Genomic DNA, 25,718 nt, shown 5'->3' with positions numbered 1-25,718 from the left:
GGCGGAAATCCTCAATAAATAAATAAATTAAAAAAAAAAGTGGACTCGGGGTTGTCTGTGACTGCTAATCGCGGCGTGTGACTGCTAATGGGATGATGGAAATGTTGGCGGTCTCCCTGAGTTGCGCAGACTGCCCTCAAACTTTTCACCCTCTCATTTTGGCCTCCCAAGTACCAGCAGCATGGGAGGGAGCTGCTATACCCGACTGAACAGATTGGATTCCGGCAGAAAGGCGAAACCAATAGCGTGTGGGGTGTAACCACACTATTGTGAGTGTATTTCGCATGTAGAATTAGCCAGTGTGTTGCGGTGGATACGAACTGTTGGGATAGACTAGAAATGGGAAAATAACAGGAAGGAGTTACAGGTGGGCATGCTGGAGAGTGGGAAGCCAGTTGAAGGTCCAGGTAACAGAATGGGCAATTGAAAAGTCTAAGGCAGGGGGACGGCCGAGGCACAGGCCCTGGAGGAGAACCCACTCTGTCTCATCTGAGGAACAGGCAAGCGTAAGTAGAGGGGAGTGTGAAAAGCAGGGAGGGGTACAGAAAGAAAGACCAGAGAGGAAACAGAGCAGTGCAGGTCCTTGGACATGTCATGGACTGGTGGAAAGCCCCGGTTGCCAGCGCCAAAAGGACAAAAGGAAAAAGATCAAAGCAAAATTAGGACTAGCTGCTTTTACAGAACGACAATGGAGTCAGCCAAGGACTTAACCCAGGGTCCTAGAGACAAAAGGGGACGGAGACCCTAAGAATCCTTCTTCCCTCCCTACACAAGCCTTCTTTGCACTCTGGGAGGCTGAGGATACACACCCGTCCATTCTCTGTCTCTTGACAGGCCATCAGGATCACCTAGACAAGAGGAGCAGGGAAGAGGGAGGTGACTGGCGAGGAAACAGGAAGGAGGGTGACTCAGAACCATGCCCAAGGTCCCCAATGCTGACCGTGATCCCGAACTCCCAAACCAGGCGCCAAAAGTCCAACAGAGTGTGAGGCAGGGGTCCTTGGGTCGCAATGTAGGCATGACTTCCATCTGTGCCCTGGGAAAGGCCCATTCACCATTCATTAACAAGATTCTGAAGCCCACCCTCCCCACCCCCAAGCCACCTCTTCCCTGGTCACTAGCCTGACCCGGATGAAGTTGGCATTGATGTAATCTCCATGTCCTTCCTCCTGCAGCAGGGAAAGGATGACGCGGGTCTCGTCATCTGCCAGTGGGTAAGACATATGGAGAGGGGTGTGCAATTATCTGATGGCTTCCAATGCGAAAGCAAGCCTGGTAACGGAACACTGGTAGGACTCTGCCCCTTGTGGCTTCAAGGAGTAATGCAGCTGCCTCAAGTATGGGAGGTACACCTCTTTGCGGAGCGGAGCGTTGGGGCCGGGCAGTGGGTAGCTGCTGCCACTCGGGCACTGCCACCTAGCGTTTGTGCAAGTGGCCCTGACTCCCTAAAGATACCCAGTGACTTACATGGCACCACGTCTTTATAGCGGTTCTTCTTCGTGTTCCCAGGTCGATTGCCGACCTTAGTGGAGCACACACCTCCCGTCTTCCAGGCCACCGAGCGGGCCTTAATATCCTGGTAGAAGGCACCACGAGCCAAAAGAAGAGAAGAGGCAAGAGAGAAGAAGAAAGAAGCCAGGTCAGAGTGTTGGGACGCTGAAACATTCCAAGAGTTATCCAAACAGACTAGGAAAGACTCGTGCAAACCCATGGCATAAGAATCTGTTTAATAATATCCAGCAACAGCAAGTGAAAAACACGCCTAAGTGATTCAGTCGTCCTAAGTAGAAACTACCCACTGTCCATTGTGTAGATGAAGCTGACGGAGGAAGTGGTTGAGCAACTTGCCTAAGGTCCCACAAGGAGGTTGACTTCTCAGGCCTGCACCCTCGATCCACATTATAATGTACTATAAATAATAAAATATGCATTATCTAGACCCAAACGATTGCTCAGTGGATAAAAGCATTTGGTATTCGGACCTGAAGATTTGCGCTCAATCTCCAGATCGCACACCTTAATAAGGAGTGAGAAGCAATACCAGAAAGTTGTTCTCTGACCTCTACATGGGTACTTGTGGCATGCACAAGATTCCCACCCCTGAACAAATGAAATGGGCTGGGGGGATGGCTCAGAGGGTAGAGGTACTTGCCACCAAGCCTGATGATCTGAGATTGACCACCAGAATTCCTAAGGTAGAAGGAGAGAACCAACTCTCATGGTTACACATACTCGTGCGCACACACGCAGGCATGCATGCACGTACAATTTTATAAGAAGCTCAGAATCACCCTTGGCTACATACTGAGTTCAAGATCTGCCTGAGGTACATAAAATATTGTCTCAAAAAAAATTAAATGGTGGTTGGAAAGATGGTGGTCGAGTGCTTTCTGCTCTTGCAGAGGACCCAAGTTCGGTTCCTAGCACCAGCACTGGCCAACTCACAACTACCTGCAATTCCAGCTTCAAAGGATCCAACACCTTCTTCTGGTCTCCAAGAATACTGCGAGCACATGCGTGCATGTGCATGCATATACATACATACCAAACAAAACTTTAAAACAAATGCTTTATACTAGATACAACGTGACAAGATGTCATATATGTTATACCATATAACATATAAGAAGATGCTATTATAGGTGTTTTATAACTAGTACATTATTATAATTAGTGAAGATATTACTCTTATTATCCAGTATTCATAATTGCAATGATAATAAACACCTATCAAGTGGTGTTTGGGCCACCACTGCAAAGGGTTTTATTCCAGCCCCCAGAGACACCTTCCTACAGTGGATGTCACTGTTGGAATTTCAGTTCCAGAGGTGGAAAAACCAAAGCCCTGGAGTGAGTGAGTGCATGCAAGATTCTGCCCTCAGAACTGCTCTCTTCATCAGCCTGAACAATACACCACGTGTATATTTATGCACATTTTCATGTTTATAAATTACATATTTCAGGGCCGGTGGTGATGGCCCACACCTTTAATCCCAGCGCTGGGGAGGCAGAGGCAGGCAGATCTCTGTGAGTTGGAGGCCAACCTGGTCTACAAAGCAAGTTCCAAGACAGCCAAGGCTACAGAGAAACTTTGTCTCAAAAAAAACTATATTAATATGTATTACTTATATATTTCTTACATTACAGTATTTTACATGTGCAAATTATTTATATTTGCATCTATACATGTTTAGTCTGTGTATTTATTTATGAATTTAATAAATTTGGTTCTTATTCATGTTTGTTGTATGTATTGTGGTATTGTTGTTTGTTGTGTATGGTGGTATTGACATTTGTTTTGAGACAGGGTCTTTCAGCATAGTCCTGGCTCTCCTGGAGCTCTCTATGTTAACCAGGCTGGACTCAACCTTACAGAGATCCACCTGGCCCTGCCTTCCCAGCGGGAGTACTGGGATTAAAGGTGTGCGCCACCACCGTGTACTGTTATTGGGTTACATAATGATCTTTGTGTGAACTATCTTTTTCTTTCTGTGAGACAATCTAACTCTGTATTTCAGAGTGGCCTCAAATTATGTAACTCAGGCTGGCCTTGACCTCACGGCGATCCTCCTGTTTTAGGCTACCAAGTGCTGGAATTACAGGCGTGTGCCACCATGCCAGGCTGTAAGTGGTTATTTAATTGTCATATTTGTTTTTATATGTTTATAATACATATTTGTGTTTGATACAGTGTGATCATGTCACTATATTTAAAACACTTCGTTACCTGTTGAGTGGTATTCTCTTTTACAGGCTTGACTGGCACTACCTGATGTAACGTTTAGAAGTTTTATAATGTATGTTGAGGGCACCTATCCCGTGAGCACCCAAATAAGTGCTAAGTGTTTCTACCAAAACTATCTAATTTCTCAGACCAACTTTTAACATTCACATTTTCAAAACAGTTGAAACTGAAGTCAGACTTCCCCAGGCCACAGGCAAGGACTCGAAATTCTAAGCTCCGCAGAGCTCAAAGGCTAAGCGACAAAGTTTCCCTGTTCCTCTTTCTGCTGCCCCAAGCCACTTCCTCCCAGGGATTACAAGGTGACCTAGGAGTGGCCCGGCAAGGGGACTGGGAGTCCAGCGCAGGTGTGCTGCCTCCCTCCCCAGCTGCAGCCACCGCCCTGCTAGGGAGAAGGGTCGCTCCGGGATACACTGACCCTGAGTGTGCCAGACTCCTCCCAGACAGCGGTGTACTTCACCCTCTGGGCACCTGCGGACAGAGTAGGAAAGGCTGAAGGAGAGTGTGAGAGAGCGACGGAGGTGCTGGAAGAGGAAACCAGAGAGCCGGAGGCAGGAGACAGACGCCCCGGGAACCGAGAGAAACAGGCAGAACTTTGACATTGCACAGATGGACAGCGGTGGGGACAGCCTAGCTGCGAAGTTTGATCGCTGGAGTGTCACTCACTCTGAACTCGCGGCCAAGGATTTCTCCCTCCCGGCGGTCCCGAGCCTCCAGCTGCTCCAGGAAGCTTCGCACCAGGTCCAAGTGGCGACTCATGCTGCGACCCGCCGCCGAGGTCTGTGCACGCCGCGCTCCCACCCCGCGAGAGAGTTTAGACAGTGTGGGGCGGAGCCTCTGTCCCAGAAGCCAATGAAGGCTGCCAGTGGCTGGCAAGCCACGCCCCTTGGCCAATTGCATTAGGAGCTCACTCCACTTCGCCCCACCCACGGGCGCGGGCAGCTAATGCTGTCGAACTGGACGTCGTGTGGCTGTCTGACCCGCAGTTCCCCGATGGCGCCTCAGTTGCTTAGACTGCGGTGCAGCAGCAGTTGAGTTCTCGTGGAACGCTCAGACCCGCTTGAACCAGTCCCTAGACCGGACTCACCATCACGTCCCTTTCTCGGTGGATGGCTGCGCCCTCACTGTCGTAGGCCAGGTTCCCAAGATTGCACCAGGGTAGCGAGGCCACCCAGCCTGCACGCAGCACGCAGACATCCACAGCTGTGCCACAGCTGAATATGAGAGAGGTCGGGGAAAGGCAGGCTTCGAAGAAAAATACTGTCCTGCCACTGTGCTTTTGGAAAAGGCCTATTCCTGAGAGTTTTTCTCTTTCTGGGATCTGCTGGAAAAGCGAGGATACCAGGATCAAGTCCTAATGTAAGGCTATTAATCCCACACCTCTCTGAGAAGAAGAGAATTAAGGTACTGGAAAAGAGTTCGTGGGAAAGCCGAGCGGTGGTGGCGCACGCCTTTAATTCCAGCATTCGAGAGGCAGAGGCAGCTGAACGGTACATCCCCGCCCCCCCCCCAAGTACACACAAAATAAAATGAAAAGGGGGCTGCCAAAACACAGGCTTCAGTAGATGGGCTAGCAACACCTGCAGGGTAACCAAAGAATTTCAGGGGTTGCCAGCCCTCTATGAGGGAGGGCTCAGAGGAAATCATTTGGGGTTGAGTGTAGAAGGATAGGGCTTTAAGTCACTGAAAGATCAATGGGGTCGTTGGAAACAGGCTGTCAACTTAGTGGTCATCACAGTGTTTTCATGAAAGAATGGAGAGCATCTTGAAAAGCCAGACAAGAACTGGTTTGGGCTTGATTACTTGACCTCTACCCTATGTGCTTTCACTTTGTCAACATGAAAACAGCCAGATAGTGAGGGAGGGATGGCTGTATCCAATTTTTTTTTTTCATTGAAAGGGGGCAGCGGGCAATAAGATGGCTCCGAAGCTAAAGACCTTGCTGCCAAGCCTGTCAAGAAGTTGAGTTCCATTCCTGGTACACTCATGGTGGGAGAAAAACAACAGCAACACTTCCATGAGTTAGCCTGACCTTCATGTGCACAGCCTTGTGCATAAACACACAAATAAATGTAATTTAAAAAAAAAAAGAACTTAGAGAGGCTGGAACGATGGTTCGGCAGTTAAGAGCACTGGCTGCTCTTCCAGAGGACCTGGGTTTAGTTCCCACCACCCACATGGTGACTCTCAACCATCAGAAACTCTAATTCTGGGGACCCAATGCCCCCTTCTGGCCTCCACAAGCACCGGGCATGCACATGGCACAGATATACAGGCAAGTAATACTCATATACATAAGATAATTTTCTTTTTTTTTGTTTTTTTTTTTTTTAAGACAGAGTTCCTCTGTGTGGCCCTGGCTGTCCTGGGACTAGCTCTGTAGACCAGGCTGGCCTCAAACTCACAGAGATCTGCTGCCTCTGCCCCCTGAATGCTGGGATTAAAGGTGTGTGCCACCACTGCCTGGCCAAAGTTTTTAAAATGTTTTATGCACTGTGTTGGCAACAATCCTTTAATTTCGTTACATTTATTCTATTTTGTGGTTTGCAGATTGTAGTTTGCGGGACCTAGCTTAAATATTGAGAGATGAGGGTAAAATCAGATTGTTTAACGTGCTGAGGGTGAGTGGCTGTTGGGTGTTCAGTCCTAAAAGGGACATCTGTACCACCCTCTCCAAGGCTCAGGGAACGTTGCAGGGTGGGGATGGGGGCAAGAAGAACATAAGAGCCAGAAGGTGAGGAGTGCCATGAAACATTGTCTTCTGGATATGGCATAGCGGTTGCACCCATGAACCCATAACTCTGGGCTTATCAAAGTGCCATCGTGAATGAGAGGAACTCAGCAGGCCTCATCCCTCTCTGAGGAGCTATAGGCAGTTAATAGTCATGGGGGGTCACATTCCTCAATAGTGCGGCCACTGGTAAGTTTCCCTCACTCAAGTAAGTGTACCCGCCCTACCCATGCCTATTCAGAAAACCCCGGTTCACTGCAGCGGGGCACATGCACACCAAGGACAAGCAAGTAGGAGAGGGCTTGTCATGAAGGGGGTCTGCAGGAAGAGGAAGGGGATTCGAGAGGGCAGCGGGAGGAATATGATCAAAGCACATTGCATATGTACGGAGCTACGGAGGAATTATTTTAAGCCTTAAAAAGTGGGGGTCTAGACTATTGTGAGTTATTGGGGAGCCACTGTTCATGTTTGTGTGTTCTAAGGGGGTCAGCAGGGATCACTGAGAAGGGACAGTAATTGTGGGCTCACTGGAAGGCAGTTATGTGACCAACAGTGATTGGAAGTTGGTGTCACCTGGGGCAGGGTGAAGGTCAATTCATTAATTGAGGGGCCTCAGAGACTTGGAGGATTGGTTCCCAAGGAAGCAGGTGAGCAGTAAATGCCAGTGGGACTGCTGATGCCTGTTGGACGGACAGACATGGGTGGCGGGTGACTCAGGCAGGCAGTACATAGGTCTATGAACTACGTGAAAATAGGAGTCACAGAAGCTGAGTCTCCGAGATGACTAATGGCAGTCATTCTAAGCCAGGTGACTCCAGAACAAATGGAGGAGTGTCACTAAGGGATCGTGAAAGGTCTCCATGGAGCAGCAGTAGATATCACTGATGGGCAGTGGCCACTGGATGGTCAGCTATGGTAATGGGCAGGGGGACAGGAAAGCTGACCAGTGCATGGAGAATCTCTGCTTTGGGATCTGGAGATCTGTGCAAGCAGGGAATGAGAATCCAGCTGGGAGATCCAGTGGAGTCTATTTCTCCAGAAGGAGGTATCCTTTCTGCCGAAAAAGTTTGTTTCTCCCATAGGCTCAAGTTTGGCCAATAAGTAAGCCTGTCCATCTGAATACAGACTGGGAGGGTGACGGGTCTCCACTGGGGTAAATTAATTGGTGGGGATGTTTTGTCTTCTGCTTGGCTGGGATTAATTTTAGTCAGCAAGGAAGGGGGGCTCTATTTCTCTGGGACCACTGCTCTGTCTAGATGTCTGTCTTCTCGTCTGTCTAAAATTCTATCTGGCTATCCAGATGGGAGTCTGTTCTCTTGGGATTCTGTCTATCTTGATGGTTAATCTTGACTGTCAGCTTGACACACCTGAGAAGAGGGACCCTCCATTGAACTCCATTACGTCACGTTGCTTGTGGACGTGAATGTGGACATACTGTTTTAAATTGCTAACTGATGTAGGGGGTCCAGTTCATTGTGGGTGGGGCTACCCCAGGCAGGTAGCTGGTCCTGGGCTATATAAAAAAACTGGCAGAAAAAAAAAATATATTATTTGAAGAAAGCTGACTGCACAAGGAGAAAGCAAGCCAGCGATGCAGCAGTCCTCAGGGGACTCTGCCTCTGTTCCCGCCCCCAGGTTCCCACTTGAGTTCTCTCAGTGATGGGCTGTGATCTGTAAGTCAAATCAACTCTTTCTTCCCTTAGATAGGGTTTCTATTACCGTGATCACCATGACCAAAAACAGCTAGGGGAGGAAAGGATTTATTTCACCTACCTTTCCAAATCACAGTTCATCATCAAATGAAGTCAAAGCAGGAACTCAAGGCAGGAACCTGGTAGGCAGGAACTGAGGCAGAGGCCATGGCGTGTTCTTCCTGGCTTTGCTTAACTGCTTTCCTAGAGCACTCAGGACCACCAGCGCAGGGCTGGTACTAGGAGCACACCGTGAGTTTGGATCCTCCCACATCAGTCTTTAGGCCACAGGCAAATCTGGTGGGGATACTCATCAGTTGAGGTTTCGTTTTCCCAAATGACTTTGGTTGGTGTCAGGCTGAGATAAACTAGCCAGCACACGCCTCAAGGTGCTTTTGGTCACAATGTTTGTAACTGCTACTGCAAACAAACTAGATCAGAAATTGATACTAGGAGTGGGTTTTTGCTGTGCTGAACCTGACAGTGTTGATTTGGGGGAGGACTGTGGAGGATTTTGGATCTTTGGACTGGGAAAGCCACTCAGTGTTAGCGAACTGTTCTGTAGGACCTTGGAAGAGAAGATAACAATGGCTTACAATGTTTCTGAGGGAAGTTTGAGAATCTTTCTCAGTTCTATTTGTGTGGTATATTTGAATCCAGAATCTGGAAGTGAAGCCTTCTTTGTTTTACTGGGGTGATGGATACTGAGAAGGCAACGGCAATTATTAAGAGGTCAGTATCACTGAGGTGTACACTGGGTCAGTATACAGAAGCTGTGGTCTGGGCTGGGTGCATCTCTAGCTGATAGCTGAACTTGGTAAGGGATGAAAGCCTCCCACATGGAACTGGTTTGTAGGCATGAAGGGGTCATCAAATGCAGCAGATTTGGTACTGTGGCTGGGTGGCAGACTCTCTGCAGAGATGCCACTGGTAAAGGCGCAGTCTCAGTTTTAGTGAAAATCAGCATCGAAGGGGTCACGGAGAGAAGCTGAAGTCTGGCCCCATGTAAAAGTGCCAGAGTTCATGAGGAGGTCAAGAGAAGCCACTGGTGAAGGCACAGCCTTCCTAGCTGCGGCGAAGACCCCAGCATACTGGAGACTACAGGATATCAGTCAAGGACAATTAACAGAGAGGAGCCAGCCTAAGCTTACGAGACAAGCTGTGTGTGCTGCAGATAGCAGAGGCAGAGAGTGGGACTGTGTCTTACTGTTTTATTGCTGTGAAGAGACACCATGACAGAGGCAGTTTATAAAAGAAAGCATTTAATTCGGGGATTGCTTACTGTTTCAGCAATTGCATCCATGACCGTCATGGCCGGGGCATATGGCAGCAGGCCGACAGGCATGGTGCTGGAGCAAAAAACTGAGAGCTTACATATCAATAAGCAGCAAACAGAGAAACACCTTCTTCAGCAAGGCTACACCTCCTAACACTTAAGCAGTCCACCAAGGAAATCAAACATTTAAATACTGGGAGTCATCCTCATTCAAAGCATCACAGGCTGCCCGTCCTTTGGAGCTCAGAAGATTGTGTGTGAATGAATACCAACTGTCAAACACTGAGCTGCAAAATTTGAGCAATGATGTTGGGCTTGGGGTTTGCTTTGATCTGATTATAACTGTTCCCTGGTTCTGCCCTTATGCAATAAGAAAGTACTAACATGTTCTACCCATTGTAAACGATAGTAACTTGTAAGCCAAGTAAACCCTTCCCTCCTCAAGCTGCTTTTGGTCACGGTGCTTGTCACAGCAACCAAAAGCAAACTGGAGCAGAACTCTGTCTAGGTAAAACTGGTCTGACTGGTTGCTGGCAAAGAGGGCAGGAATGTTTGACTCTAACTGGATCTGATGCTTTATATAGTTATAACACTCAGAGTCCTTGGTCCACTGGCCATTCAAGAGCTGAGGACTGAGTTGATGGGTGCTCTGAGGGGCCCAGCCTGAACTGTTGTGTCAAAGCGAAAAAGAAACAACAGTGGAAAACCTGGGAGACAGTGCTTTAACTCAGGAGGCTTGTGGGGAGATTCTTGATGATAACCCCTAATACCCAATTATTCTCAAGCTCTCTTTTCCACTGAACCAAAGAAATTCAACAAACCGAATGGACAGAAGATATCGTCAAACACCCTTCCCACACACACACTTCACTGCTTCACTGTTAAAAACGCTCAGGCTCCACAGGCTGACACCCTAGTCATCCGCAAGCTTGACCTTCGGCAAATAGAATGCACAACCCTCTCCATCTGCAAGCAGGAGTTTGAGCCCAGCAGTACCAGGGCTTCCTGGAGAGCTCCTCTGGGGTTCCCCAATCTCCTCAGAGGTTTCAGTATTCTGAATCAATGGTTCCTTCCTTGGAACAACATCAGCATCTCGAGGCTACAGGTACACATCATAAAGAGAACGCCACACTACACTTTAGCGCTCTCTGGAGGCTATAGAGTGGTAGTACAGCTGACTATTAACAGGATCTAGAACTACCTATGAGGTAAGCCTTCAGGCACACCCCTGAGAAATCTCTAGACCAGTGAGAGGCCTCTAGACCAGTCATCCTCAACCTGTGGGTTGCAACTCCTTGACAAACCTCTGTCTCCAACAATATTTATATTATGATTCAAAACAGCAGCAAAATTACAGCTTTATAAAAGTATATATAAAGTAGCAATAAAAATAACTTTATGGTTGGGGATCACTACAACATAAGGAACTGTATCAAAGGGTCGCATCATTAGGAAGGTTGAGAAGCACTGCTTTAGCCAAGTGTGTGAGGCATTAATATAGATTAAGCTGAGGCAAGAACCATCCTAAAAATAGGCGGCACCATTCCCTGGGCTTAAATTCTGCACTGACTAAAAAGGAAGCTAGCTGACAAGCAGCATTCCCCCACACTATGCTTCCTACGCTAATTCAAGTTCTTGCTGCCATAACTTCCCTGTCCCAAGGGACTGTATTTGAACTGAGAGCCAAAATTAATCCTTCCTTCCTCAAGAGACTTCTCGGGGTGTTTTGACATAAACTGAGACTGAGAAGTGGGGCCGCTGCTGTCAGACCCTGAGGTTTGTAGATCATGGGAACTTGTTTGATTTGTAGGAAGGGAAGGAATTTAGAACTGTGGACAGGAAAAGCAATTGAGAACCGCCAGTAGAGCCCAAATGGGCTTACATCTGTGTGCTAGTCTACGAAAATGACTTCATCCCGCTATGTCCCGAGAACTGCGGTGAAGCTGAATGTAAAGTCAGTGGACAAAGACAGGGGAGCTGTCAGGCTGGTGATGAGGATGCAGCCGCACTATTGGAGCAATCAGCACCACTGAGAAGCACCTGTCAAAGCACTGGATTACAGTGTCTCCCCAGGCTAGCACCAATTTGGCGTAGCTGTGGTCCAAGGACACCAGGCTATGTTGTATCTTAGCAGCAGAACTTGACAGCACCATCTATGTGGGTCCTGGATTTTCAGCCATGAAAGATGCAAGATTGAGAGGTTCAAGGAGTCATATCCATGGTTTCCAAGAACAGATAAAGCCAGGCAATATGTGGCACGGTAGGTATGGGGTCACTGCATGAAGCTGTGAAGGTAAAGCCTAAATTGTAACAGAGATCCCAGGATACTGGAGCTACCAGGACCATGAGATTAATGCTGTTCCCAGATTTGAAAATGGTATCTTTCCAGTGGTGTTGGTGCACGCCTGTAATCCCAGCACTAGGGAGGCAAAGACAGGTGGATCTCTGTGAGTTCAAGGTCAACCTAGTCTAGAATGAGTTCCAGGATAGACAGGGCTACACAAAGAAACCCTGTCTTGAAAAAGCAAACGATCAGACTAAAATGACATTCTTTTTATTTGTTCGGTTTTGAGACAAGGTTTCTCTGTGCAGCCATGGCTACCCTGGAATTCCCTCTGCTCCCATGTTCTGGGATTAATGGCATGCGCCACCATTGCCCTGCGAAAGTCTTTACTATATTTTTATTTTTTTTTGTGCATGGAGGCATATGGGGAAAACAACTTGTGGATTTGGGTTCTCTCCTTCCTTCATGGGGACTTGGAAACTGAACTCAGCTTGTCAGGGTTGGCAGTAAGTACCTTTACCTGTTGAGACATTTGCTGGTGCAGAAATTGACATCCTTAAAATCTACATATTAACTTTTCCCCTAGACTGTCACCTCTCCAAGGCGGCCTCACCTACCTGCCATTTCCATGGAGGAAATGTACTCAGACAAGTGCTCACACATGTTGCTGGCAGCACCAGGGGCCTCTTAATGATGGATCTGGTCAGAAACCTGCATCACTGACCTGTAGCTCCCATCTGATGTTAACCCGGCCTCAGCACACTTCCTCTGGTACTTTATTTAGAAGTGAACAATCAGATCAGGCATGGTAGAACATACCTTTCAACTCAGCATTTGGGAGGCAAAGGCAGATGAGTTCAAAGCTAGTCCGGTCACCACAGTAAATTTATAACCCAATCTCTCACGTCTCACCTCCCTTGTGTTCCCACCATTCCTTCTTTTACACGAGCCCCTCCTCCACTTTACAGTGACCTAATAGTAATTACCAATGCCGCTGTGGTTTTTCTCTCTCCGCTCACACCCACAGGAACTAATACACTAACTAGCACACAAAATGCAATTGGTGGCCCCTCAGGTCCCCCCAAACTAGTATTTAAGGAAATGTGTGTTTCGCAGTCAACTAACACTCCACTTTAAAGATCTTTGGGACATCACAAAAAGGCAAAATTTATAGGCATACAAGAATAGGAATTGCATGTCAAATGAACAGGAAATATTTTCAATAAAATCATGGAAGAAAAACCTCCCAACTCTAGATGAAGTGATGCCCAAGGAGATACAAGAGGCCCACAGAACACCAAATGGGCAAGACCAGAAAAGAAACTCTGTGTGTCATATCAAAATAATTTAAAAAACTAAACACACAGAACAGAGTGTGGAGAAAGTTACAACAAAGAACAAACTCATATACAAGCATGCTCAGTGCTTAAGAACACTAGATGCTGCTGCTGCGGTGGTGGTGGTGCACACCTTCAATCCCAGCACTCAGGAGGAAGAGGGAGGTAGATCTCCAGATTCTAAGCCAGCCTGGTCTACAGGGCTAGTTCTGGGACAGCCAAGAACCATACAGAGAAACCACCTTGAAAAACCAAAAGGAGAAAAGGAATATTAGGGTGCTCTTTAAGATCAAGGTTCAATTTCCAGCATCCATATGATGGCTAAAAACTGTCCAACTCCAGGCCTAGGGGATCCTACACCCTCTTCTGGCCTCCTCAGGCACCAGACCTGCAAGTGGACAGACGTGTATGCAGGCAAAACACTTTTACACATAAAATTTAAAAAGAAAAAGACATTCTAATCCTTAGAAACTGTAACTGCAAGTGCATTTGAAGGGTCTCTCCCCTCGACCGAAGAATGGATAAGGAAAATGTGATACATTTACACAATGAAGTACTACACAGCAGAAAAAAAATAACATCTTGAATTTTGCAGGCAAATGGATGGAGCTAGAAAATATCGTTTTGAGTGAGGTAACCCCAGACCCAGAAAGACAATTATCAAGTGGTTTTTAAACATAAAGCAAAAACAACAACAAAAACAGCCTACAAATCACAATTCCAGAGAACCTAGACAACAATGAGGACACTAAGAGAGAATACATGGATCTAATTACATGGAAAGTAGAAAAAGACAAGATCTCCGGAGTAAATTGGGAACATGGGGACCAAGGGAGAGGGCTGAAAGGGAGGGGAGAGGCAGGGAGGGGGGCAGAGAAAAATATAGAGCTCAATAAAATTCAATAAAAGGAAAAAGAAAGAAGGGTCTCTGCAAATATAACTGAGTTCAGAACTGTGTAAATAAGATCATCCCAGATCATGGGCTGTAAACCCTCTGACAAAGGTCCTTCTAAGAGAAGCATTCAAGAAATTTGATAGGCAGAGGAAGCATGGAAGACAAAGGCTGGCACTGATGCGCTCGAGTCGACAATAATGAATGCCCAGGGTTGCTGGCAGTCATCACAAGCAAAAGAGCAACAGATCCCCACCCTACACATACAGACTTAGGAGGGAGTGAACACCCTGACCTTGCACCATGACTCTAAAACTAACAATTTCTATTAAATTATCTGGTCCCCAATAATTCCTATGGCAGCTATAAGAAATAAACACAGGACACCACAATTTTGATTTTACTAGTTTTAAAATTTCAACAATACACACACACACACACACAAAGATTCATTCTTCCAAGAAAGAAGCAAAATCCCCAAGGCTTTGCAGAGGAACTGGATCCATGAGCTGTAATGGTGGTTTCATCCCAGACTTTCCAACACAGTGGCCTCCGTGGCTCCTACGCCTCCCTATCTCCTCTTCTACTGGGTCTCATGTCATTCAGATGGCTTCTGTTACCTCACACTAATTCAGTTCTCGGGATTCCATGCAGACATGTCTTATGCTGTCCTGACACGCTTCCTCAGAGGTCTCCTCCTAACTGCATGATGGATCACATCACAGCTCTCCTTGTAAACTCTAGTGCATTTGCAGGGTCTTGACAACCACTCTACATAAACCCAGGGTCCCCAGGCATGAACAGAAATGTGGGTACAGAGAAGGTGTAAGTTGGGAGAAACTGAGGCACAGACTTAGAATCTTGAGGCACCTCCCCGTGTGCTGTTGGATAGGCCCATCTGCAAGAGTTAGAGGAAGGGCAGGTAGGTTGTTGGTGTCACCATGTCTCCTGAAGAGGGAGAATGCACCTGCTTGGCAGAGGGACCCTGTTAAACTGACGAGTTAGGCTGGCACTGGAATGGGGTCAGCTTGCTGCTGGTGAAAAAGACTTACCCTAAACCACCTAGATAACTGATCACAGGGCCCAACTCCCCAAACAACCACTCATTTCCCAGTGGGGAGTCTGTACCATCCCCAGCCTGAGAGGGGCTGTTTATACTCCACATAAAACGAGGCCTGAGGACACTCCACAGTCATTAGGTCTTCAACTCATGGACACTCTGTGAGCTTCATCTTTCAGATTTGGCCTGACAAGAGAGTTGGCCTACTGTGACCAGTGAGAGGCACTTGGGTAGCATGACGACAGAGGGTTTATTTTGGATCCTTCCAGCCCCCACTTGGGATTAGTAAATCTGTCTGTGACAAGTCCCTGTCCCAGAAGTCCAAGTCCGCATCCTGACTGGCCAGTAGCTCACAGGTCACTCAGCGCTCAGGAAGACCCTCTTGCGGGCAGTGTTGGTATAGGGGTGCCAGCGCCACTCTACGTCTGCCGTGGCCTCCTGCTCCAATGTGCCCAGGCGAATCATGTATACTAGGGTCAGGGGAAAAAGATGTCATCCCACGCACAACCAAGCCCCTCCTTAACCACCCCCCAGGCATAAACTAAAGCTCCAAACTCACACTTCAGCTCGAACCGAGGCCCAACCTCAGTCAGCTCCACATTGCGGTGGTCTGTCTTCTTGTAGACATGGTGCCTGGGGAGAGAGCAAGCAGAGATAGGGACGTGCCTCAGAAGGGCTGTGGGTCAGCCAAAAGGCTACGAAGGTCATGGGGTACCAGATGCAGCCCAGAGACGCACCGGAAGGAAATGTAGTCATCCTGGTTTGCAAAGGTGATGACCCGATGGCTGTCGTCTTTGGGCACAGGGAACAGGTAACGAAGGATATCAGACACCTGGGACACAGGAAGGGACAGTCACAAGTGGCTGGCCTGATCCTTACTCCCCACCTCCACCACTACCCCAAGGCTCCCATACTTACCCGCTTGCCCAACCGTGAGGTGAAGCCGTGAGTGATGAGGTGAGGCTTGGCCTCTGACATGGTGCCCAGGTCAGGGATGTCATGCCGCATAACCACATTGCACAGTGTGAAGTACGCCGTGGGACCGAAGGGCAGATGGCTGACAATGAGCCCCACTGTAGGGTACAGGCTGTCAGACACTCTGCCACGAGAACAAACCCAGCTCCCTTCCCCTGTGGCAGGCCTTACCAGGTGTGCCTCGGTGCTCATGGACAACCAACAGGTCGGTGACCCCATTGGCTTTGCAAGCCCGCACCAGCGCTCCAACCTCATGCCGACCGCGGTTCATGCGCTGGGCACCTGGGAACACCAGTTTCAGTTCCTGCCATAGACCAATGTCAAATTAGAATTGGGGCCACTGACCATGGGCATCCCCTACTCCCTGCCCCCTAGTACCTTTGCAAACATCTTCAGGCGAGAACTGGGGTCTCGGGAGGTAGTGATCATGATCTTAGGATCCTCCACCCCAGCCCATCGATATTCATCATCTACATGGCTGGTCACACCTGTCAGGAGAGCAAGGGACAAGAAAATGCTGAGTCTGCTCAAGAGAAACCTTCACAGATGGAAATGTACCTCTAGAGACCAGAACTGTATAGACCAGGAGAGCAGCTACCCTTGGTTACCGAGTGTTCTGTGGTGGCAGAGTTCTGAACTGCTAGAACAAGAGGTGGGAGACTCCCTTTCCTCATAACAAATACCGATCACCCCTGTGACTTCTTCCCTGCTTATTAAATAATTCAGTGACAAGACATGAGGGTGCAGTGCTGAGGTCAGGGCTCTGCCCCAGCACACACTCCCGTGAGGGGAGTGAACTAAGAGCAAAAGCTACTGTGTTCATCGTTTTGTAAACGAAACTAAAAGTCCCCATTTAGGGAGAGCCCTGCGATGCCACACAGGCGAACAGGAGTGAAATGGGGACAAGCACAGAAACACCCGGACACTTCCATCCATCAGGTGGGAAACTGCCCACTGTGTCTGAAGAGGACAAGGAGCCCAGTGCGCAGAGAAGTTGGTTCAGTGTGGAAGAGGGCTGCACAGCACAGTTCTACCTTCTCCGCCAGCATCATCGAACTCCAGGGACCCCTGTAAGGCTAGAGCCTCCCGGCGCAGGTCAGAGGGAATCAGCTGGTTTTCTGTAAGGAAAAGACAGGGAACTGAGTGAGACACAAGTAGGGCCCATAAATTTATAAGACACTGTGGTTTACTAGTCTGCACAAAGTTGATGGGAAAACACTCTACTTCTTTCTTAACGGAGTCAGTACAGAAATAGAGGACCAGAGAAGCAATGAACCATTATGTTACTTACTTCATTTGAGAAATGCTCTGGAGATGTGCACGGCTTTAGCTTTTAACTGTTGTGATTACAAGGCATGCCACCACACACTAGTTACCAACTTCTCATCTAATTGTCAGCTTATGGCACCTGCGGAGCTCATTTTTATGTATTATTTTTATAACCAGACAAAAATTTAAAGAAGTTTTGGTAACTCAACGATGGGCATTTTATTTGCAGGTACAGGACTCTGGTCCTGAGGAACATTATAAAACAAACAAACAAACAAACAAACAAAGACTGTTCTTAATGTAGGAAGAAAGACCCGTGACCCCAAAGTCTTCACACAAGGACACTAAGCTGGGTGTGGAGTTCATGCCTTTGATTCCAGGGCTTAGGAGACAGAGGCAGGTGGATCTCTGTGAGTTTGAGGCTAGCCTGGTCTACACAGTGAATACAGGCCAGCCAAGGCTACAAAGTAAGACCTTGTCCCAAAAACAATAACTGCAAAACAGTATAAAAAGAACACTGCTAGTCTTGATGCACAGAATACTTCAAGGTGAGTGGCCTATGCTGGTTGTGGGTCAGAGGTTTCTTCTGGGGATAAAGTGGGGTAGTCGGGGGCTAAGCTGTGATATGTCCACTCTGGAAAATAAAACACATTTGAACATCCCATCCACAGGCCCAGTTCTGCTCTCCAGCATGTGGAAGTGAAGGGGAGAACCACAGCAACAGCACTCCTTCCAGCTACCAATTACAAACAGGCCCTGCCCCATCTGCCACAGGAAAAGAATTCCCCAGTCACTCACAAGAAGGAATGTCTATCCACTGAGCACTCTCATCCAAACAAAGCGGCCAAACATATATACTCTAAAATCTTTAGACTTAAAACTAAATAGGTATAATGTACGCACAAATAATAGCTTAAAAAATGGTTTCTTTCTTTCTTTCTTTTTTTTTTTGAGACAGGATTTCTTTGTGTAGCCCAGGCTGTTCCAGAATTTGCTCTGTAGACTAGGCAGACCTTGAACTCAGAGATCCACCTGCCTCTGCCTCCCTAGTGCTGGAATTAAAGGCGTGTACCACCACCACCCAGCAAAACCAAACCAAAACAACAAAATGGTTTCTTTTAATGCAATATTTAATATAGTGATTACTATAAATGTTAATATAGCGATCGTTTTCCCTTTTACAATTTTGTGTTTGTGTGTCTGTCTGAGTTTACATGAACACATGTGAGGGTGGCTGCTGAGGCCAGAACACACTGGATCCCCTGGCGCTGGGGTCATAGGCAGTTATGAGCCACTCCATGTGGGTACTGGGAAATGAATTTGGGTTCTCTGAAAGAGCAGTAAGTGTTCCTCACCCTTGAGTAATCTTTTCTTCACCTCGTTTTTTTTTTTTTTTAAGTTCTGAAGATGGGTCACAGACACTGAGCGCTATGCTCATGCAGGCCAAGCTGATCTGGACCTCATGCAGTCGGAGAAAGCACTCCCTCTACGTCCCCAGTTCGGGATTACAGGCATAGGCTACTAGGCCCAGTTTAGTTAGGCTGGTATCATGTTAGGCAGGCAGTCTAACAACTGAGGTACAATCCTGGCCCTGACATTATGCTTCCTAACTCAAGCAAGCTTTACGTAACACATACATACTTTATAGTCATAAAACGTACCACGGGTGATGAACGATAGATAGGAGACATAAACCTCCCTGGATACAGAACCAATGAAATAGGGATAAATATGACATTTCTAATTAAGCTCTGTTATAGATTTCATTTAATGGGACAAAAATGGAAACGTGGATAAAAGCAAGGCAAAGTTTTAAACTTCTAACTCGAAAAACGAGATATTCCGTAAGCGAAAGTAACAACCAACTTGTAAACATGCGAGACTGCAAGCACAAATGGCCATACCGACCATTCCGAAACCAGTGAGGTCGTACCTAACAGGCAAAGAACGAAGAGCTGTTCGGCCACACTACCACAAATACGCCAAGTTCAAACGCGTTTACAGCAGTATGCTCTATCAAGGACTGGTACCCCGCCAGGATAGGGGGGAAGGCTCACCTTCAAGAGCACGCTTGACTCGCTCTTTCTTCTCCTGAACCGACCGCTGCGCATCCTCCCGGGCTTTGCGGTACAGGTACTCCCGGCGCAGGCGAGCCTCCCGACGGAGCTAGAGAGCAGACATGGTCGCTTTCCACTCCCGATCACCAAGGACCCCAACCCAGCCCTCCACGAGTCCCCCTCCACCACCACCATCAAGACAAATCCAGAACTCCAAACATCCTACCATGATGAGCGCCGCTCCCACACGAGTCTCTGATCTTTAGGCGCCGCCGGCACCACGCAGCGCTCACTTCCGCCCTCAACCAGGAAGGCCTAGAGGCTTCACTCGAATGGGCTGCCGTCCGGAGTGCCCCACGTTAAGATGGCGAACGGCGGAGGGCATCGCAAGGGTATTGGTCAGCCAGGCAGCCAATCAAGTCCCTGGATTCGGAATGTCACGTGCTTTAAGACAGCCCAGATAGACGAGTCTGCCCTCGGCCTGACTAAGCGATCAAACAGTCGGCTCGCGAAGACAAGAAGCGGAAAACTAGACTAGTGGCTTCCTGGGACTACGCTTACGGCCCGACTCTTCATAGCCATCTGACTCGGGAAATAGTCCGCGTCCCGGTTCCCGGAGCGCCTTAGCCGTTGATGCGGGCCACCCGGAGATCGTCTCCTTTGGCTTCCGGGTCACGACTAGGAACGCCCCCTAAAGGCGGATCTCAGACGCCGATTGGCTGCTATGCAAGTGGGCGGTGACTAGGCGGCTTGGAAGGTTTGGCTTAGCTCTTCCGTGTCCCGAGAGGGGCTGAGCCATGGAGGTTTCGGCCCTGCGAGAGGAGCTGGACTCGATGTTCCTGCAGCTGCTCAGCGACCTGGAAGAGCTAGAGGCGAAACGGGCGGCGTTAAACGCCCGGGTGGAGGAGGTGGACCACGGGGAATGGAGGGAGGGACCGACGGCGGGCACAGGGAGGGAAACCGAGTCTCAAGTCTCTCCTGCCTCCCCCAGGGTTGGCTCTCGCTTGCCAAGGCTCGCTATGCCATGGGTGCCAAGTCGGTAGGGCCCCTGCAGTATGCCTCGCGTATGGAGCCTCAGGTCTGCGTGCGCGCCAGGTGAGGCACCCTCCATGGAGTGTGCGTGGGCGGGACGTAGGCCTTTGTGGCCAGAGAGATCCATCTTCCCTTCTCCTTCAGCGAGGCCCAGGATGGACCCCAGACCTTCAGGGTGATCAAAGCTGACTCCCAGACCCCCGAAGAATTGGGGCCCCGCGAAGCATGTGAGTTCTCTTTCCTCCTGTCAGCCCAAACTCACTGAACATTTAGATGACTTAGTTCGGGATCTGGTTAATGGAGCGCATCTAAGCTGGAGACTGGGCTGTTTGAGGAGCTTTTCCTTATTCTTTGATAGGGAGTTACTGGATGGGACGTTCTATAGTGCGAGAGATTTTGCAGTCAGAGGAAGTCTCATCAGCTGAACGGAAAATGTGCATCTCTGTATCTACGTGTTCCTTGGAAATAAACCTCTAATCCCAGTTAATCATTCCTGATTCAAAGAATGGGGAATTTCAGGGTCTTCCAGAACATTTAGGGAAAACGGGCAAGGTCAGTTACCGGCAAACAGAATCCTCTATTCTGGAGTCAGTAGACAAGTCACCTGATTACAAAGGGAAGGCTAGTACTGTTTCCAAACCCAGACACACATAAAGGTTGGGGGAAATTTTCTTTTCTTTGTTCTTTTATCTTTTTTTTTTTTTTTTGGTTTTTCAAGACATGGTTTCTCTGTGTAAAAACCCTGGCTGTCCTAGGACTTACTCTGTAGACCAAGTTGGCCTTGAATTTACAGCAATCCTCCTGCCTCTGCCTCCCGAGTGCTGGGATTAAAGATGTACCCACCACCACCCTACTTGTTGGGAGAATTTTCAAACCTTCAGTATTCTCCAGAACCATGAACTAGATTAATGAGTTCTTTGTGGTCACGAGGATTATATGGTTTCTAACTTTTCTGTCTTCAGCTCTGCGTAGGCGCAAGGGTCCTACTAAGACCCAAGAGTCAGGGGCCTCAGTGGTCCCTCAAGATCCCTTGAACTGGTTTGGGATTTTGGTTCCTCACAGTCTTCGGCAAGCCCAGGCCAGCTTCCGGGATGGTAAGTGAACCCTTTTGGCTTTGTAGCCATGTACTGAATTCCAGCCCACTATCAATAGGGAGCCCTTGTACGCTAGCACCGCGGGAGGACTCTGCAGGTTTTCACTAGCAAACTGTGTTGCATGTCTGCTGGGGGTTTTCCCCCAAAGCACTCACTGCTGTTCTCAGCATTCTAGGTTCATGTTTGTCAACTGCTAAGGGATATAATAGCAGCAGGGATCAAACGGAATATTTATCCTGGCAAACAAATAGACTTTTATTGTAGTTCCAGGCTCTGAAAGTCATGAGAAAAGTAACGTGGGAGGGAGTGGCTGGGGAGCTGGTTTATGAAGGAAGGGCCTCTCTGAGGAGACGAGGGAAGAACTTGGTGAGGGATCTGGAGGAACTATGTTCTAGCTAAGAGACCTACTAGGCCCTAACTGGTCTAGTTACTAGGGCAGAAGCCCTGGGTGGGTGGGGTATCTGGCAGAGATGGCCAGAGGGCTGGAATGGAGTCAGCAGAGCAGGAATACAAGGAGCTGGGACCAGGGAGCCAGACCTTAGTGAGGTTCTATGGGCGGGTGCAGAATCAGGATGAATCAGTAGGGCCAACAGAGTAACAAGAATCCTTGGGATGCTGAGTGGGGACAGACTGGAGAGCAGAGAGTGGAAGCAGGTGCCAGGATGGGCCAGTCACGGGATGTAGGTAGAGGCCTTGGAAGTGGGGTAAACAGTGGGAACATGTTTTGGGAATGGAAGTTCCCAGTGTTTGCTAACGGCTTAGATGCAGGAGTGAGGGAAAGAAGAGTCCTCTCAGAACGTTGGGAGGCGAGAGCTGTTTCACCTGTGGTGGTGGGCAGGCTTCCAGGCGGCCGCTGAGGGAAAGCTGAGTGGCGATTATGTGTTAGTTCTTGTGGTTCAGCACCTGCATCTGCACTGGAGGGAGGTTTGGAAGTGTAGAGTGCTGATGTTTAATTTCCCAGGCTTTTGACAACGATGCACAGACACCTTGAGGTGAGATCATTTGAGGGCCAGGGAGTACCTAAGAAGACACTGGAGAGTAGGGCTCACAGACCGGGGGATCTTAGAATCTAGGAATTCTGAGAAAGCATTCCCTGGAGGATTAGGGAGAATCCTGCTGCCCCGGGAGAAAGACAGGACTGCCTGGCCTACTGGGTGAGGTCAAGTAACAGAGAGCAGGGGGGGTGCAGCCTAGAGGTGGATTGAGGGTGGTTCAGGATCAGGTGCAAAGGGAGGGTGGAGGGAGAGCAGCTCAGAGCAGTGGTGGAGTTTGCTGGATGGAGGAAGTGGGGCCGTGAGGTTTGTGGTCTGTGAGGTCCTCATCCCTAGCCAGCATGGTAGATCAGAGAAGTGTCTTTGTTTTGGAGGGCATGCTGGTTTAGCACAGGTGAGGTGCTGAGGAGGTGAGGGTGTGGGTCAAGTGGTGTCACACTTGGAACGTTTAGACTCTAGAGGCCAGAGCTGTCTGAGACTCACAGTCCCTGGGGGGATTGGGGACGGGGTCCATGTGTCATACCGTGGTGACATTCTTCTTCTCTCCCCAGGCCTTCAGCTGGCTGCAGATATAGCCAGCCTCCAGACTCGAATCACCTGGGGTCGGGATCAGCTCCGGGGCCTCCAGAAAAGACTGAAGGAGTTGGACCCTGGGCCTGCCTGACCGGAATCTACTTCCGGAGGCACTGAGCAGTCTTCTTGGATGCCCTGCCTTACTCTTTCTTTCATAATAGCCCCTGCCTCAGCTAATGCCCTCCTCAAAATGTCCTTAGTCTGCATCGTTCCCAGCTCTGTGAATTAGGAAGTTGAGTTCTGAAGTTTGCTGAGCCAAGTGGAGCAGTGTCGAAAGCGGCTTGTAGGAAGCCACTTCCAGGTCCACGTTCTCATAGAGCCTCCCGCCCTTTGGGCAAGTTAGGGAACAAGTGAATAACCTCGCACGGGCCAAGTGGGATGAGGGAACACTGCATGCATCGTAATGGGAGAAAAGGAGTCTGGGAACTTAGGCCAGATCAGGACAGTGTCATTCAATAGAAATACCTCTGGCTGGGCATGTAGTGCATACCCACTACTACACTACTAGTCCCAGCAACCAGCAACTCTAGAGGCTGAGGCAGGAGGATTACTTAAGCCCTGCAGTTAGAGACTAGCCTGGGCAACAGACCTTTTCTTTAAAATAGTATAGGACAATGCACACACACACACACACCAGAGTAGACTGTCAGGGAGGAGGGAGTATTTTATTATGAAAGGAAAAGAACCAAAAAACTTTGACATTCTTTCAGGGGAATTGAAGGGACCTTCCCACTCGTGTTTATATAGGATTGAAGTCCAGCCTCTTGGCTTGCTGAACTTGTATTCCTCCCTCTGGAACTGTACCCAACTGCACTTTTCTACTGAGCTAACTTGAGCAGTGTCTGGAGACTTGATGTTGGGGAGGGAGGCTCACTGTTTTTGGGGTGTAAATATTTCTTCCCAATTTGTTGATTTTGCTTATATTGTTTTTCTACTTCTTAATTGTAAAAATATGTAAAACTACAGAAAACGTGAATAAAGAAAGTGAAAGCTACAGTAACTGTCACCAAGCTCTTTGGTTTCTTAAGTCGATTGTATTTTATTTATGAGTGTTTTGCGTGTGAGCCTGTGCACCATGTGGGTTGCCTTATACCCTCGAAGAAGAGGGGAATGGATCTCCTGAAACTTAAGTTACAGATGTTTGAGCAGCCTCATGGGTGCTGGGAAACCCTGGGCCTCCTGAAGAGCCACCAGGGACTGCTCTTAACCACTGAACCATCCCTCCAGACTCTCTTCAATCAGTTTTTAAGGAAAGTTGAGTCTATATGATTTTTGCATTTGGGATTGTATTAGTGCAATAATAAGGGAATTGTAATTGCTGTGGTTTCGCTGGGTTGTTCAGTGAATCGAGCACCCAGCTTTTCTATCAAAGTTCAGGCTGTAAGTTTTTCTGGCTGAGTATCTGAAAACTATTCATCAGGTTGTTACCAATTTTTGATGATAAGCAGCAAAAAGACTAGCTTAAGATTACAAGCCTGTGAGAGAAGCGAGCACTTCCCTTCCAGATTCCCTGGTGCCTGTATGCTTGGGACTATTGAGACTAAAGAGAACACGGCCCCCAGCCCTTTAGTTTTTCGTTTGAGAAGGGCACAGTGTGTAAACCAGGAGGGGTGGGACCTTACAGGATTATAACCAGTTTTTGCCTTCCGAGTTTTGGAAGCATTAAAGGCATCCACTATGAGTTTCGTAACATTCTTCTGTCAATAAAGCGACATCTCCGCAGGCAGAAAGGACCGAACACAGTCGTAATGACCCTAAATTCTTCCTGCGGGAGGGACTCTCGTGGACCGCTGATCACGCCACTGTTCACGGGACTGAATCTACATCGAGCGCACAAAGGTATTTACTATGTAGCTGGGCTCCGGGTGTGACAGGCTCCGGTAAGCGCGACACTGCTGCCGCTGCCGCTGCCGCTGGGACAGGGTGAAGACAGCTCCGCAAAGTGTTTAGCTGCTGACTTCCGCTCCATTTCCAGTCACAGAGAAGGAAGGTTCCAGCCTCCCGGTCACAAGACTGAGACAGCCGGAGGATCCCCAGGAAGTAAAGACGGTGAAAAATTTAAGGGGTGGGGTTTGGGCAAGCGTCCCCTCTGACGTAGATATCATAGTATACAAAGCAGAGACACCTACCGGCAGCTCCCATATGGTCTAGCGGTTAGGATTCCTGGTTTTCACCCAGGCGGCCCGGGTTCGACTCCCGGTATGGGAACGAGGTGCCATTTTTGTCCTGAAAAAGTAGTTCGCTGCTATTCTTGTCACTTTGTGGCTCTTAACACCTCACAAGATAGTAATGGAGTGCAGAAGGCTCAGGACACTGCACGGATGGCTTTTATCAGTCTATGAATTGACTTCAGCTTTCATCACAATACTAACTACTTATTTTGTCCCGCGGTAACTGCTTATATCAGATATTATCAATCCAAATGCAAAACTATAGATATTGAAGTTAAAAGTAATATTTAATTTTTCAAAATAACACTGTGGGGTGTGGATACGGAAGTTCCTTCTGCCGACCCCTTCCGGTACTTCCTGGCCTTGAGAAGAAGAGAAATGTGGGGTAGAACTAGTAAAGAGTCTTTCTGGGAACGGAGCAGAAAGCGGGGGTAGGGGTGGGGGCAGACGCCGCATCCTCCAGCAAGTAAGATGCGCGGGGTTGCGAGCGGCAATTGCAAACTAGCTTCTTCCTTAATGAGGTTTGTCTGTTTTATCTGTCG

General features: G+C 48.4%; 3 protein-coding genes and 1 non-coding gene across 4 annotated transcripts in view; 2 read left to right on the top strand and 2 right to left on the bottom strand.

Annotated features, from left to right (window-relative positions):
- The window catches only part of Ptpn18 (protein tyrosine phosphatase, non-receptor type 18), a 22,203-nt gene extending 17,702 nt beyond the window's left edge, over nucleotides 1–4,501 (bottom strand). Inside the window, exons 1-5 of the mRNA XM_026785707.1 lie at nucleotides 4,409–4,501; nucleotides 1,468–1,576; nucleotides 1,128–1,204; nucleotides 941–1,036; nucleotides 810–848 (exon numbers count right to left, since the gene is read on the bottom strand). Coding sequence (XP_026641508.1) covers nucleotides 810–848; nucleotides 941–1,036; nucleotides 1,128–1,204; nucleotides 1,468–1,576; nucleotides 4,409–4,501 — 414 coding nt within the window. The remainder of the gene's footprint in view (nucleotides 1–809; nucleotides 849–940; nucleotides 1,037–1,127; nucleotides 1,205–1,467; nucleotides 1,577–4,408) is intronic.
- A 9,850-nt stretch (nucleotides 4,502–14,351) lies between these two features.
- Imp4 (IMP4, U3 small nucleolar ribonucleoprotein) lies at nucleotides 14,352–19,953 on the bottom strand. Its single transcript, XM_005359904.2, has 9 exons — nucleotides 19,541–19,953; nucleotides 19,315–19,423; nucleotides 17,023–17,106; nucleotides 16,367–16,476; nucleotides 16,160–16,292; nucleotides 15,932–16,086; nucleotides 15,751–15,845; nucleotides 15,573–15,646; nucleotides 14,352–15,483 (listed from the first exon to the last, which is right to left on the bottom strand). Exons 1-9 carry the CDS (start codon nucleotides 19,541–19,543, stop codon nucleotides 15,371–15,373), a joined length of 876 nt encoding a protein of 291 aa, XP_005359961.1. The 5' UTR covers nucleotides 19,544–19,953; the 3' UTR covers nucleotides 14,352–15,370.
- An 82-nt stretch (nucleotides 19,954–20,035) lies between these two features.
- On the top strand, nucleotides 20,036–23,541 carry Ccdc115 (coiled-coil domain containing 115). The gene is made up of 5 exons (XM_005359903.3): nucleotides 20,036–20,222; nucleotides 20,306–20,409; nucleotides 20,491–20,573; nucleotides 21,309–21,440; nucleotides 22,984–23,541. Exons 1-5 carry the CDS (start codon nucleotides 20,112–20,114, stop codon nucleotides 23,094–23,096), a joined length of 543 nt encoding a protein of 180 aa, XP_005359960.1. The 5' UTR covers nucleotides 20,036–20,111; the 3' UTR covers nucleotides 23,097–23,541.
- Nucleotides 23,542–25,141: 1,600 nt separating this feature from the next.
- Nucleotides 25,142–25,213, top strand: Trnae-uuc. The gene has a single exon. It is a non-coding gene; the product is annotated as a tRNA-Glu (tRNA).
- Nucleotides 25,214–25,718: the final 505 nt, after the last annotated feature.

Source organism: Microtus ochrogaster, linkage group LG2, assembly GCF_000317375.1.
Source record: "Microtus ochrogaster isolate Prairie Vole_2 linkage group LG2, MicOch1.0, whole genome shotgun sequence".
NCBI classification, from domain to species: Eukaryota; Metazoa; Chordata; class Mammalia; order Rodentia; family Cricetidae; genus Microtus; species Microtus ochrogaster.
Note: the sequence above shows the minus strand (reverse complement) of the source record. Positions and strands in the feature narration are given on the sequence as shown.

Bases quoted from the DNA above. Each gene is read 5' to 3' on its own strand.
- Imp4 (XM_005359904.2), bottom strand. The intron at 16,293-16,366 runs GTACTAGGGGGC...GGTCTATGGCAG, and splicing joins GCCTGAAGATGTTTGCAAAG to GAACTGAAACTGGTGTTCCC. The intron at 16,087-16,159 runs GTAAGGCCTGCC...TGTACCCTACAG, and splicing joins TGAGCACCGAGGCACACCTG to TGGGGCTCATTGTCAGCCAT.
- Ccdc115 (XM_005359903.3), top strand. From the start codon at position 20,112: ATGGAGGTTTCGGCCCTGCGAGAGGAGCTGGACTCGATGTTCCTGCAG. The intron at 20,410-20,490 runs GTGAGGCACCCT...CTTCTCCTTCAG, and splicing joins CAGGTCTGCGTGCGCGCCAG to CGAGGCCCAGGATGGACCCC. The intron at 21,441-22,983 runs GTAAGTGAACCC...TTCTCTCCCCAG, and splicing joins CCAGGCCAGCTTCCGGGATG to GCCTTCAGCTGGCTGCAGAT.